Source organism: Gossypium hirsutum, chromosome A08, assembly GCF_007990345.1.
Source record: "Gossypium hirsutum isolate 1008001.06 chromosome A08, Gossypium_hirsutum_v2.1, whole genome shotgun sequence".
NCBI classification, from domain to species: domain Eukaryota; kingdom Viridiplantae; phylum Streptophyta; class Magnoliopsida; order Malvales; family Malvaceae; genus Gossypium; species Gossypium hirsutum.
In genome coordinates this window covers 6,412,955-6,428,458 of record NC_053431.1, presented here as the reverse complement: position 1 = coordinate 6,428,458, position 15,504 = coordinate 6,412,955, and the positions used below count along the sequence as shown (strand labels likewise).

At 33.4% G+C, this 15,504-nt stretch overlaps 2 protein-coding genes across 2 annotated transcripts; both read right to left on the bottom strand.

The window, feature by feature from the left end:
• Positions 1-1,772: 1,772 nt before the first annotated feature.
• Positions 1,773-2,540, bottom strand: LOC107904124 (ethylene-response factor C3). Its single transcript, XM_016830398.2, has one exon. The coding sequence runs from the start codon at positions 2,488-2,490 to the stop codon at positions 1,834-1,836; it is 657 nt and encodes a 218-aa protein (XP_016685887.1). The 5' UTR covers positions 2,491-2,540; the 3' UTR covers positions 1,773-1,833.
• Positions 2,541-12,242: 9,702 nt separating this feature from the next.
• LOC107960925 (uncharacterized) lies at positions 12,243-14,556 on the bottom strand. Its single transcript, XM_016897176.2, has 3 exons — positions 13,647-14,556; positions 12,381-12,444; positions 12,243-12,318 (listed from the first exon to the last, which is right to left on the bottom strand). Exons 1-3 carry the CDS (start codon positions 14,554-14,556, stop codon positions 12,243-12,245), a joined length of 1,050 nt encoding a protein of 349 aa, XP_016752665.2.
• Between the last annotated feature and the right edge of the window lie 948 nt (positions 14,557-15,504).

Sequence of the window (15,504 nt, the reverse complement as noted above, 5' to 3'; positions counted from 1 at the left end):
AAAAAATTACGTGGCATTAACCTAAACCACAGATAAAATTAAATTAGTAAATGATTAATGTTGTAATTTACTTTTTATTAAACTAAATGATCCAATCAGATATTTCATCGTCATGGATGAGGCCATTGATATACAAATTTGTTTGAAATATTCTGGGGTAAGATGCATGAACCAGTGTGTGTAATGGAGCTTAGTTAATGAACAACCTATTCAAACTAGATGATTTTGCAGACGTAGCAATATTTATTTAATATTTTCCCATCAATTCTATTTTAAAAAATGCAAAAGTTAGGGTTAAGTTTAGATGACTGGTCTTGATTTGAACATCACTACCTATAATCAAAGTTGTTTCTAAAGAGACAGATAGTCACTTTCGCCTCCTTTTCACTATCCTATCTTTAAACAAATCTATTTTTAAATAAAAATAATTATTATAAAATTAAAATATGTTAAGAATTAGAGAAAATTATTTTAATCAATTTATATTGAATCGTGAATCTATCAATTTTTAATTTTATTTTGGTACTTCAATTATTTTTGGGTCCATTCGATTCTTTAAGTATTACAGTTGCGGTTTTAACTTTGGATTTTGAAGCTAAATATTTATTGTAACTAGTAACTGTTATAGTAAAAACTCGAATGTCAAAGTTAGATTCAGACAAATCTGGTAGCTTAGGTTCAACCTTATGACTCAATGGTCTTGCTTGAATTCCAAAAGCCTGGTCAATGGTCAATAACCAATGAATTTCTTTGAAGAGTATTATTTACAATGATTATTAGTAGTTTTTAAAAAGAAATCTATTATATGAATGGTATCATTTGAATCAGAAAAAAATAATAAACATTTATTGTAAGCAGTGAAAGGTAAATTTTAGTTTTAGCATTAATAGAATATCATGGCACGTTGACAATTGTATTTATCGCAACACAAGTATGATATATCTGAAATATTTACAAACACTTAATATGATAAGAAAATAAAAAATATTTAATTATTTGTTATATATGAATATGCGAATAAAAACATTATGCACTTAAATATGAAAATTTCATCCTAACTAATCATCATTAGATTAATTTGATAACGAATTCCGATCAACCAAGAAGCAATTGTCAAGAGTCTCAAGAGACTCACCTTGTCAATTATGCATAAAAGAAATGTTTGAAATAGCTATCATTAAAACCCTTTGAGAACAACTCTAAGTAGATTTGATAACATCTTTATCCTGATAAATTTCATTATAAGCTAGAAAATGACTAAAAATTAAAAATTAAAACTAAAATTACATTTGTATTCATAGAAAACATAATGAATAACATAAAAACCACAAAAGTATAGATAAAAACCAACTCGAAGATTGATACTAAAGTGAAAAAGTTGAAAGAATAAAAAAGCTTTTTCTTGTTAAGATTAGCATTAGAGCTTTCTTTTCAAATATTTCTAAACCCAATAGTTATATTGTTGTTCTACATTAAAAATTATATTGTTTTTATATTGCTAAAATATTAATAAAGTAGATTCCTAGTTTATACCATAATTTTATTCAATACTTTGAAATTAATTAAAAGATAAATTATTATATTTAAAATATAATATTATCACTAAAGATCTACTTAAAATTTATATATTTCCATATTTAAACTTTACAAAAACTTAAAATTGAGAGAGAAAAAAAATAGTACATTTTATCCATTGAAGAAGCAATTAACAGCCATGAAAAATCATCCCCTCCAAAGATTAAATGAAACCAAGAAGAACTAAGGACAATATTGTTTGAAAGTGAAGAAACGGGTATAGATATATATATGAAACAAAAGAACCTGAGTGAGGTTTCAAGATGAACAAGTTAGAAGTTGTTCCAAGTAATCAGATCCTAAATCTTCCAACACGACCAAGTTCTTTTGTTGTCGTGTCTCTCTTGAAATTACCTCCTTTTGTGTGCTCACCATCTTATTCCTCTTTGTTCTTTTCCTTAAACAGTGTCTTTTCTTCAGCGCCAACACCGGCGAGCACCCTTCGTCGCATTGGTACTTAATGCTCCGAAGCGATTCCCTGACGACATCCACCGGGAAATTGAGCGTCGCCGATGGTCCTCTCGTCGAAAACGCCGCTTGGTCGTAAGCTAAAGCGGCGGCTTCGGGACTGTCGAATGTTCCAAGCCAAACCCTAACTCCATTTCTTGTTGAATCTCTAATCTCAGCCGCGTATTTCCCCCACGGTCGCTTCCTTACACCTCTGTAAGCTTTCTCTTCCTTGGGTAACTCTTCCATTTTAGGAATATCCGATGTGACGCCTTCTTCCTTTATGCCATTAACGGAGTTCTTGGACTCATCCAAGGCCGCCGCAGCCATATCTTCCCAAACCATTTCTTCGAAGTCATTGAAGTTGAGAAGAAGCTCATCCCAGAAACCTGGCAAAGTCTCCGTCGAGGGCGACGGCAATCGAAACAGTGATTGAGAGCTTGAATGATATTGAAAGAACTCCTCCATTAAAGACCGTTCTGTTTTTGTAAATGCTTTAAACTGACAAGTGATATTGATAAACCTATGATTTGATCCAATAAAGGTTTGAGGAACCCTAGGCTTTACAATTATATAGGCAAGAACTAAAGGACAAAATATCTAAAAAGAATTAAAATTATGGGGAAAAGGATTTTTTTAATTAATAAAAAGGAAATTAAGGCGAGAATTAGAGATGACGTACGGCGGCTGGGTTAGACCCAAAAGTACATAATTTCTTATGTATATGTGGTAAGTTCTAGATTGTTTTTCTCTCTTATTTTTTTTACTTCAATAATTAATACTTAAAACAGGTTTTTCTGGAAATTAATTTCTAAAAAAAAAATTCTTTTGGGAGAATGGCGAGTTTTTTTTTCACAAATGGAGGCAATGATTATAGAATTATTAAAGTAAGTACCAGCAGTCGGAATAGAAAAGCCTACCTTTTTCAAGTTTCTTAAAATTGAATATTGACGGTGTCCGTAATTCAGTTTCAGGTTGAGTCGCATCAATAGCAGTGATGAGAGATGAATATGACAATTGGGTGTATGGGGTAGGTAAAAATATTGACAGGTGTAGTGTGGAGAAAACGGAGCTTTGAATAATTTATGACGGTCTTATTATGGTGTGGGATGCTAAATGAAGAAATCTTGTTGTTGAAATGAATTGTGTACTTGCTATTAAAAAGATCAATGGTGACTTAAGAGGGTATTTACATAGAGATTTAGTTATAAGAATTTATGAGTTATGCAGTCGAGATTGGAGTGTTGTCCTTGAGCAGATCTTAAGGGTGGTGAATTTTGTCACTCACTCATTGGCTGGAGTAATGAAGATTTCCTGGTTGCCGCCCATATGTTCCATAGGGCTCCCTCTTTAATCCGTCACCAGTTAAGGATGAATAACATATCTGTGCTTTCAACTCCTGCTACATCCTGTTAGTTTAATAATTCAATTTTTGTTACCAAAAAAAAAGTTTAATTGATATGAGTTTGTATTTTGACATCATACTTAAAATTTTCTATAATTTCTACCTACCTTTAAATAAGAGAATAAATATGCTTTAGTACATTCAAACTCACGTCTTCCTGCTCTAACAATAATGCCGATATCAATTGCGCTAAGACTCAATTAGTAAATTAATATTGAGTTCTTTGTTAAATATTAAAATTTTAATTATGATAATTTAATTTAATTTATTTGTATCAGGTGTGGATAATATTTAAAGAGAACTTAGCATTCATGGCGGTTGAGATCTTCATAAAAATTTTAAAAAATGTAAATTGTAATTTGTATAAATGTACATCGTAATCTATATTTGATTATTTGAAGAGGGAAATGAAAATTTAAATTTACCTCACTATCCATAAGTGTCAAGATTCCTACGAAAAACCCTAACAAAACCTTAACCCTACCAGGGTGTTTGGTTCGCCGAATCTTAAATTACGTTTTGTAATATGATTACGGCGATGTAAGATTACGGGTGGAATGTGAGATTACCTTGTTTGGTTCATTTGGTTGAAATGTAAGATTACCTAAAAATAAATTTTACTATATTGTCCTTGTTATAAAATATGAATCCATTAACCAAATAATTAATTCAAGTACTAAGAGGACACTAAAAAGTAAGTTAGTCCACCAAATTGATATAATCGTAATAGCTGAAAATAAAACCTAAAATCATGTAAAGAAAAAATAAGAATCTGATTGAAAGTTAAATGACCTCAGTGAAATTTTCTATCGAAATGACAATTTAAATCGCAAATAACAAAACAAATAAGCTTCAAAACAATAATATTAAATTAATTAAATAATTGTTAGTAATGTTTTTTATAAACATAACAAAAGAAAATTTGGGATTTAAAAATTGAAAGTTAATTTAGTTTACAAACAATACAACATAGAGGAAGAGATGACAATAGTGACTATTGTACAACATCTCCTCTTTCTACTAATTTCTCTAGATACCCTCGTTAATTAATTAAACAATGATTCGTAGCAATTGAGAGAATCTTTTTAGAAAAACGAAAAAACTCATAACATTCAACAATACAATAACTCAAAAAACATAAAACCTAGAACATAAATTGAAAAGAATCTACAACAATCAACAAAAACAAAGTCTATAACAGATGTTAAATTTTTTTAAAAATCCTCTCAATGCTATATACCACAAAGTTAGAGAAAGTAAAATTTTCTTGCTTTCCCTTAATTTAATTGATTTTTAATTACCTCAATTTTGGGAAAAAAGTTGAGGAAAGTGAAGTTATTTTTAATAGGTAAAATTATATCTTTAAAATCATTATAATCAAACAAAGACGGTAAATACTCCTTTACTTTCTTATTTAAACTACCGTACAAGCACATAATATTTTTTCTTTAACCTTCATTTATTTATTTATTTATTTTAATTATTTATTCAAACATAAGTCAAGCTTTCTATAGAAAAACTAAAGAAAATTTAAGAAAAAGTCGTATAATATTCAAATCACCATATATATATCTTTTATCAACCCTAAATTATTTCCTTTTTTTCAGCATATTTTCATTTAAAAGAAAACTAAATGGCAGCCATATTTGACTATATTATGTGAATAGGAATTTCCTCTTTGCTAGGAAGTAGCTTTCAAAACATAATATAGTTAATGTAGGAGGACGTTGATTTGAATGCGTTGAAGCGTATTATCTTCCTATTTATAGCTTAGGGAGAGATTATAGATAGTTCTAGATATTATGTCAAAAAAAACAAAAACATAATAGTGGGCCACCGCCGTCAAGTAAATTTTTTCAAATATCGTATTGTGGACAAGAAAAAATTTATTTTAGTTATAAAAATAAATATAAAAAATATTCTTTTATTTTTTTTCTTATCTTAAAAATCGGATCCCTAGCATTGTCTAATTTAGCATTTTAAGGGGTTTTTAACAAAAATGAGAATACAAAGAGTTAAGAGTCCAATGGAAATAAATTTGTTAAAAAAACAAATTTTATAATAAAAATAGTTTAGTAAAATGCAATTTTAATAAATCAATTAAATAATAAAATATAATATTTTAGCTAAATAAAATAAATGACATATTCGATAATGTATTAAGTAATCCTATTACTGAAAATAATTTTACATTCTATGAACCAATCATCCCTCAAATGACAAAATTTTTGGATTAATTGAGTGCTTTGCAAAGGTTGAAATTTAAGGGCTTACCATAGCTTATTTTTCTGCAATGTAATATATGAATTTTGTTTCTTAAATTGTATACATAAAATTTTTATTTCGATTTGGTTTTCACAAAGTTTTAACACTATGACACATGACATCATTTAAGTTTACTTATTGCATGCATCAATAGTTATATTTATTCGATGTGAAAATAATCAAATTGATTTATTTTTATAAACGTGAAGAATCAAAATTATATATATAATTGTAGCAAATAAAAATTCATATGTACTTTTAAAATTTTTTCTTAAAAATACGAGTAAATTTAATTTGAAATACTACTTTTAAATTTGAAATCCATATATCATTTTTTCAAATTTCATTGAATTTGTCTTTCGGTTGCACATTCAGTTGCAACTAGTTATACTAATTAAAAGAACAAAAATTGGAGATGGACACAAAAGTTAATTACATAGTTAAGAAAATTTTCTACCTCTGTGTGGTTTTATCTAGAAAGTAATCCGCTATGAATTAATAGTATAAGACGTTATTTAAGTTCAACTTACTTGCCAAATTGCAATTTTATTCTATACATCAATTAAATCACTCTCCTCACTAAGATTTTTCTCTTAAAAACTTAACGACAAACTAAATACGAAGAACAGTCTTTACAAAGTAATTGCCTAAAAACAAGTTCCTAGCATTGAACATATAAGTGATCTCACATTCTCCTCCAAAAGTTGAAACACTAGTCTTTATATAAGCATCGTAGTGTGATTGATTTGAATGAATATATGAAATTTCTCCCTAATCAAATAAGTTGTTATGGAATAAAATAAAAGAGATATCTTGACTTTAACTTATTTACAATTAGTTAAATTACACTGGTAATTATACTAGAACACTTGAAAATTATTCTTGATTCAATCTCTTCTCCAATTATAGTATCGAGATTTGCTGCTCAAAATAATAAAAAAACATTAAAATAAATAATCAAAATGCGTAAATCAAAACATGTCAATAAATAAAATAAGTTGTAGAATGGTAGCGTTGCATCTGAGACGTGTAATTGACATTAACACCTTTCGATTATATAAATAATATTAGTTAATTTATATAAAATGTATGCATTTTAATTTCACAAATTACATGACAAATAAAATCAAAATCTAATTTTTTAAATTAATATTTTCATTTAAAATTTTTGGCAAAATTTTTTAATAGGAATTCGAGGAAGGAAACTATAATTTCTATATCTCCTTGGTACTTTTGTGGCAAATTGATCTATATTTTTGTTTGGATTTGGATGAAATTTAATATATATATATTATGTACTTATAATTATCAACTCGAGAATCAGATAAGGTCCAGGTCACCTATCCGTGACCTGGCTAAGCCCTACTGGATGGATACATGCAAGTTTTGCAATGAGAAGTCAGCAACGGGAGTTTGCTTCCTCGGCTCGCACATACCACGGGGTGCTCGTGGTATCAGTTCGCATGTGGGGGCCATGAAGTCTAATAGGCAACCCAGAACAGTACACGTGTCCTATATGCATAGAGTCTACTGAGAACGTCAATTTTATGAACAGTATCTATACATATATAAATATTTGATTATCCCCTTTAGTGAGACATAACGAAAAATTACTCAACAATATATATATTTAAAAAAAAATAAGCTTAACTCAAAGAGAAAAGTAAAAAAGGAAATTCATTACGTAAGACTAACGACCAAACTCCTATTGGTTTAATTATTATTAGATCAACTTGCAATTTATTTGGAATTAAAATTTATTTAGTATTTTGGCCGACAAAAAAAGTCTACCAGTTATAAGGAGAACTTTGACTTGGTATATTTACTATATAAATCCTAATATTTTTTCAAAACTTTGGAATTCAAACACTTTCCCAACTTTTTCTTTCTAAACTATAAACTAATAAATAAAATTTCAACATCAAATGATGGGGGACTTGTGCTCTGTTGCCTCATGTTTATCATTTTTTATTAAGGAAAAATAGTAAAGTAAATTTACCTATTTTTGTTTGGTTAAATAGTAAAAATGAAATGAACTAATCGAATACAATGATTTTTCATTGCATTCCAAGAGGTGTAGCAGCTCCTCAAGAATCTCCTCGGGAAGTTCCTCAAAAACTTGAACATCTTCCTTCTTTGTTAGAGGTCATTTTGGCTATTAAATCCGTAATACTATTCTCCTCCTTGGAACATACCTTATTCTCTAATATCCAATCCGCTTTAATAGTTGTAGAATCCTCTTTACCAAGGTTGAATTCACACTTGCCGACTAACTTTCTTGAATGAATGTTGTTGACACCATTTTTTGGATGAAAACGGGGTCGACTTGGATTTTGAAAAAAAAAGAATGAAAACGGGAGTCGCCACCAATCCTTTTTTGACGAGGTGTGATTGGGTCACCTCAAAAGGTGGTTGTTTTTAATAAATGATTTAATTTTATTAAAACAACGATTTTGGTCTACGAAATTCAGAAAAATGAGTTCGGGAGTCGGTTACGCACGAGGAAGGATTAGCACCCTCGATACGCCCAAAATTGGTACCTAGTTGATTAATTAGTGTCTTAGTGTCGAAAATTTGAAAACTTGAAAGAATTTAAAATACGATCCCTCTTTGTAAAGAAAATGCTCAAATGTTAAGGACCTTCTCGTCTCACAATATAAAATGTCACATCCAGTAAGTTAGGACACGACATCTTGAATTTTCGAGAACGAGCTTGCCTTTTATATAAAAATTCGTGTATTTCAAAAGGTTATTCAGTTAGTTAAGGTGAACGAGGAAAATCGAAACCCAGTAAGTTAGGGCACGTTTCCTCGAATTCCCAAACACCGAATATTGCCTTTACTTGCAAAAATCTTATTTCGAGGTAACGAAATGCCATACCCAGTAAGTTAGGGAACAACACCTCGTATCTCCGAGAATAAGCATTTTTCAAAACTCATGTCACGATTTAAAAGAGTATTCCGTTATTTAGGTTAAAGGAGAAAAATCGAAACCCAATAAGTTAGGGCACGATTGTCTCGAATTACCAAATACGGAATATTACTTTTATGAAAGAATTATTATTGGGTTGGATATAATGATAATAAGAATAATATTAAAGTAAAGTAAACAATAATACTATATATAAATGTATATATATATGTATATAATAGAAATACACACTACTATATAATAATAATAAATATAGAAATACAAAAAGCAAATATAATAAAAATATTAAATTAAAGTAATAAAAAATAATACTATATATAAAATATATATATACATAAAAATATACACTAATATATAATAGTAATAGTGATAGCAAAAATACTAAAAATATAAGTAATATTAATAATATATTAGAATACAAAAGTAAAGTAATAACAATAGGGGTGATAATAATAATACAAACAATAATACATATATATAATAATAGTAGTTAGAAATAAAAAATAATAAAAGTAACAATAATGATAGTAATAATATAAATAAATATGGAGAGGGCATATATAATATAATAATAATATAAAAAATAATATATACATGAGAAATAATAATAATAATATAAATAATAGTAAAAATAATAAAATAATAAAACAAAGCTCTCAACTCTCTTTCTCCCTCTTTTCTAAATCCGGCCGTTGGTCCGGCTTTGCTTCGGTCATGGACCCCCACGGGCCGCCATCGGCGCCACCGTACACGGCGGCCGGACCTCAAAAAACCTTTTTCGATAATGAAAATATGGGTAAGCTTCTTACTTTTATTTTTACTTTCGTATAAAAAAAACAAAATAAAATTGAAAGGAAAACAATAAACAAACAAAGAACTAAAGATAAGAATAGACAAAAGAAACCTCTTTTGCTTTGATCTTTGATTAATCTCCAAAAACTAGCCTTTCCAAGAAACAAAAATAACCTTTTTTACAAAAAAAACACCTCCAAAAAACAAAAAAAACCTCCTCCAAAACAAAGAACAATCCTTCTCCAAAAAACCAAAAACCCACCCCCTAAAAACAAAGTCTTGAATGGCTTTTATAGCCAAATTTTACAAGTGGAGTGGTTGGGGTGGTTTAGGTGGCCAAGGGTGGTGGAGTTGGTGGCTAAGGTGGGTGGCCAACAAAGGTGGTGGAGTAGGTGGCCAAGGTTTTTATTTATTTATTTATTTATTTTTTGTGTTTGGGTTGGGATTAGGTTGGGCCAAATTGGGTTTGGTTAGAGTTGGTTTAAGTTGGGTCAAAATTGGGCCTTTACAGCTGCCCCTCTTTGCTCATTTTCGTGTAACGAGAATAGAGCAAAGACATCAAAAGGGCCAATTTTGCCCGGTCTTGCCGAGTCTTGACTTTTTGGTGCTCATCTTCTTCCAGTAGCCTTATTCCAGTCTGCTACGTCTTGTTGCTTCGATCCACTCTACTGCAACTTCAGATACGCCTTGTAGCTTCAATCTACTCTGCTACGACTCCATGGGGATGAGATTTGTGTTTTTAGTCTGCTCCACTACTACTTAGGGAGATAAGACTTGATGCGATCTGCTTTACTATTGCTTAGGGAAATAAGATCTGTGGTTTTATCTGCTCCACTACTGCTTAGGGAGATAAGACTTAATGCGATCTACTCCACTACTGCTTAGGGAGATAAGATTGTAATCTTCGATCTATTCCACTGTTGCCCAAGGAGATAGAACTACTGGCTTTAATGTACTCCACTGTAATCGGAGAGGTAAAATCCGCCATCTTCGACCTGCAATCTATTCCACTGCTAAATACAGGGAAATAGAGTCTGTTTTCAATCCACTTCCTACCAATATAGGAAGGCAGGATCTGCAATCTTCAATCTATTCCACTGCCAGATACAGGGAGATAGAGTTATCGGCTTCAATGTACTCCACTGTAGTCACAGGGAGGTAAAATCTGCCATCTTCGATCTGCTTCGCTGCCTAATACAGGAAGGCAAGATCTGCAATCTTCAATCTATTCCACTGCCAGATACAGTGAGATAGAGTTATCGGCTTCAATGTACTCCACTGTGGTCAGGGAGGTAAAATCTGCCATCTTTGATCTGCTTCGCTGCCAAATACAGGAAGACAAGATCTGCAATCTTCAATCTACTTCACCACCAGTATGGGAAGACAAGATCTGCATCTTGGATCCACTTCCTATCAATATAGGAAGATAGGACCTGCTATCTTCGATCTACTTCACGCCAATACATGAAGACAAGATCTGCTTTCTGCGATCTACTTCGCCACCAATATGGGAAGACAAGATCTGCATATTAGATCCACTTCCTATCAATATAGGAAGATAGGACCTGCTATCTTCGATCTACTTCACACCAATACATGAAGACAAGATCTGCTTTCTGCGATCTACTTCGCCACCAATATGGGAAGACAAGATCTGCATCTTCGATCCACTTCCTACCAATATAGAAAGATAGGATCTGCTACCTTCGATCTACTTCACGCCAATACATGAAGACAAGATCTGCTTTCTGCGATCTACTTCGCCACCAATATGGGAAGACAAGATCTGCATCCTGGATCCACTTCCTATCAATATAGGAAGATAGGACCTGCTATCTTCGATCTGCTTCACGCCAATACATGAAGACAAGATCTACTTTAATGACTTCAATCCCTCCCATTGCAACTTCAAGGGTATAGGATCTGTTTCTTTGATCTGTTCTCTGGGGAATATGACCTGTAAAATCCATTTTATGGACCTATTTATGCCTAGTGTTTAGGATGGCATGATCAGAATGAATCAAATGCTTCTAACTAGATGTGTATGAATGAATGCAGAATGTCATGAGAATGATCCATTTTTAATGTTTGAGTTGTCATTGCTCATGTTTTATCACTGACGTGTTACAACGCCTTCTTACTCGGTTGGCATCCAAAGAAACACTTAGTCAGATTGCCCCCACTGCGAACGTCAAAGTTTAATCCACTGGGACATAAAATTTGTACCATCAATCTCCCACCGTAAACTAAGGGTAGAAGGATATGGCTTTTTCTCGATCCTCTGCTATCACAATTCAAGGATACAGAATGTGAAACTCTTTGATCTCCTACACCATTCCCAAGGTGTCATACCAAATGTTTATGTACAAATGCAAAATTTCCTTCTCCGAGAAAACCTTTTCTTATTACTTGGTGAACATCGCTTGTTTGTTCATTGAAGCTTTGCCATCAACACGACATCTTGTCATTTTGTTCAATGTTTGGACAACAAAATTTGAAAGGATAGTCCTGACTTGGACTCTTCCTTTTTGGACACTTTGAATTTGGTGTGCTCTAAACAACAGTCCTGTTTCAGGCTCCTTCATTATTTAGAAATTTCTAGAGTAATATGCAAAACTCCAATTGCTTGAACATTCAGTTTACTAATAGTTATTCTAAATGTTTTTCGAGAAGGTTACCACAACGAACAAACAAATGTTATTGAGAACAAATCTCGAGATGAATGAGTTAATCGAGATAGCAAATTTTGCTAAGATAAAAAATAAAATAAGACAATGGACAAGAATGAAATTTTATTGGGGAGCAAAGCTTGAACTGAATACAATAATCAAGACAACAAATTTTGCCAAGATTCAAAGTATAAGATGACAATAGGTGCCCCAGATATCGCAGCACGAGCTTCCCTGCACAAGTTTTCTAAAGACCATTTAATATGTGTTTGGAATCTACAGTATTTTGTCGATACCCCAAGATGTCACCTACTCTTTCTTGCGATTCAGGTGTAGTAAGACCACCACATGCCTCAGATCCTGCTCAAAAATTCGAGCCATTCCGTTCACCTCACGCTTCAAAATTCGAGCCGCCTTTTTCAGGTTTTCAACTCAAATCCCCTTTGGTCTCAAGGTGCCTTTTGCGGGTTTTCACCTTGGCCTCTCCCTTTTTTTTTTTTTTTGAATGCCCCCTTTTTAAGTGAAATACTTCTTGACTAAGTCTGAATTTACAGGATTTGACAGGCTTTTACCATCCATTTCGCTCAGGATTAAAGCTCCTCCTGAAAAGGCCTTTTTTACCACATAAGGACCTTCCCAATTTGGCATCCACTTTCCTCTAAAATCCTTTTGTAGAGGAAGAATCTTTTTCAGCACCAGGTCCCCCTCGTAAAATTCTCTGGGACGAACTTCTTTGTTGTAAGCTCGCATCATTTGTTTCTGATACATCTGACCATGACGAATAGCTTTTAACCTCTTTTCTTCTACCAAGTTTAACTGGTCATATCTGGATTGAATCCATTCAGCCTCATCCAACTTTAGTTCAGTTAATACTCGGAGAGAAGGAATTTCAACTTCTATGGGTAAAACTGCTTCCATCCCATAGACTAAAGAAAATGGTGTTGCCCCGGTAGAGGTTCTAACAGAAGTGCGATATGCCAGGAAAGCAAAAGGTAATTTCTCGTGCCAATCTTTGTAGGTTTCAGTCATTTTTCCTATAATTTTCTTGATGTTTTTGTTAGCTGCTTCCACGGCACCATTCATTTTTTGACGGTACGGTGACGAATTGTGGTGTCTGATCTTGAACTGACTACAAACTTCCGCTATTGAGTTGTTGTTTAAGTTCAGCGCATTATCGGATATGATCCTTTCAGGCATCCCGTATCGACATATGATCTCTTTTTTCAGAAACTTGCTAACTGCCGACTTCGTGACATTTGCATATGAAGCCGCCTCCACCCATTTAGTGAAGTAATCAATAACCACAAAGATAAAACGATGCCCATTGGAAGCTTTTGGAGATATTGGCCCGATAACGTCCATTCCCCACATGGAGAAAGGCCATGGAGAAACCATAACATGAAGGGGTGAAGGTGGTGCGTGCATTTTGTCACCATAAATTTGACATTTATGGCACCTCTTGGCATAATTAATGCAATCCCCTTCCATGGTGGACCAATAGTACCCAAATCTCATAATTTGTCTGGCCATCGTGAAGCCATTGGCATGCGTTCCGCAGATACCTTCATGCACTTCTTCCAAAATTTCCTTTGCCTCAACAGCATCCACACACCTTAACAGTACTTGATCTTTTCCTTTTTTATACAAAATTTCCCCATCAAGGACATAGTCAATGGCTAATCTCCTTAATGTCTTCTTATCATTTTCTGTCGCATGGTCAGGGTACTCGCGACTCTTCACATATCGCAATATGTCATGGTACCAAGGGTGATCATCCTTTCCCTCTTCATTGTCAATGTTGCAACAATGGGCTGGAGCCTCATAGATGCTGATCTGGATAGGCTTCATATCTTCTAATTTGTTCACTTTAAACATGGAGGCTAAAGTGGCCAAAGCATCTGCCATCTGGTTTTCATCTCGTGGGAGGTAACTAAAGGTGACACTATCAAATTCCTCGATCAATTCCATAACCAATTTTCGATAGCGAACCAACTTCGGGTCTCTTGTTTCCCATTCCCCCTTGAGCTGGTAAATTACTAATGCAGAGTCCCTGTATACCTCTAGCACCTTAATTTTCCGCTTTATGGCTGCCCGAATGCCCATAATGCAAGCTTCATACTCAGCCATATTATTTGTGCAGTCAAAGTCCAATTTGCTAGTGAAAGGATAATAATCTCCACTAGGGGACACGAGTACTGCCCCAATTCCGTTGCCTATAGCATTTGAAGCTCCGTCAAAACTCAACTTCCAAGGACCACCTTCTTGGAAATCTTTCTTTACGGTTGCGGCATACATCAAATCCTCATTTGGGAAATCGAAGTTCAATGGCTCATAATCATCGAGAGCTCTACTTGCTAGGAATTCCGCTATTGCACTCCCTTTGACCGCCTTCTGGTTCACATAGACTACGTCAAATTCAGATAGAAGAATTTGCCATCGAGCCATTCTTCCATTCAGAGCGGCTGACTCCATCAAGTATTTCAGAGGGTCTAATTTGGAGATTAACCAGGTCGTATGGTACAACATGTACTTTCTCAGTCTCCGAGTTGTCCAAATTAAAGCACAACATAATTTCTCGATTGGCGAATATCTTGTTTCGCATTCGGTGAACTTCTTACTGAGATAGTAGATCGCTCTTTCCTTTCGTCCTGATTCGTCATGTTGACCAAGCACGCATCCCATGGAATTTTCAAATACTGCCAAATACAGTATGAGCGGTTTGTCTGGGCAGGGTGGCATCAGTACTGGGGCGTTGGATAAGTAATGTTTGACTTTTTCAAAAGTTTTTTGACATTCCTCATCCCATACACCTGGATTATGTTTCTTGAGGAGGCGAAATATGGGGTCGCATTTCTCAGTTAGCTGTGAGATGAACCGAGCAATATAGTTCAGCCTTCCTAGAAAACCTCGAACCTCCTTTTGAGTACGCGGCGGGGGTAATTCTTGTATTGCTCTTACTTTGTCAGGATCAATCTCAATTCCTCTTTCACTGACCACGAATCCAAGTAATTTTCCTGATCTGACCCCGAATGTGGATTTTGCTAGATTTAGCTTTAGCTGAAATTTTCTCAATCTCGTAAATAATTTCTTAAGGACCTGCACATGTTCCTTTTCTGTTTTAGATTTTGCAATCATGTCATCAACATAGACTTCTAACTCCTTATGCATCATGTCATGGAACAGTGTTACCATGGCCCTCTGATACGTTGCCCCTGCATTTTTCAACCCAAATGGCATCACCTTATAACAAAAAGTTCCCCATAGGGTTATGAACGTAGTTTTCCTCATATCCTCGGGATGCATCTTAATTTGGTTATATCCCGAGAAGCCATCCATGAAAGAAAACAGCGAATGTCCTGCTGTATTGTCTACCAAGGCGTCGATATACGGCAAGGGAAAGTTATCTTTTGGGCTAGCCTT

Bases quoted from the DNA above. Each gene is read 5' to 3' on its own strand.
- LOC107904124 (XM_016830398.2), bottom strand. From the start codon at position 2,490: ATGGAGGAGTTCTTTCAATATCATTCAAGCTCTCAATCACTGTTTCGA.
- LOC107960925 (XM_016897176.2), bottom strand. From the start codon at position 14,556: ATGGAGTCAGCCGCTCTGAATGGAAGAATGGCTCGATGGCAAATTCTT. The intron at 12,445-13,646 runs GTATCTGCGGAA...ATTTTTGAGCAG, and splicing joins TTTGGAAGAAGTGCATGAAG to GATCTGAGGCATGTGGTGGT. The intron at 12,319-12,380 runs GTATCGACAAAA...AAACTTGTGCAG, and splicing joins AGAGTAGGTGACATCTTGGG to GGAAGCTCGTGCTGCGATAT.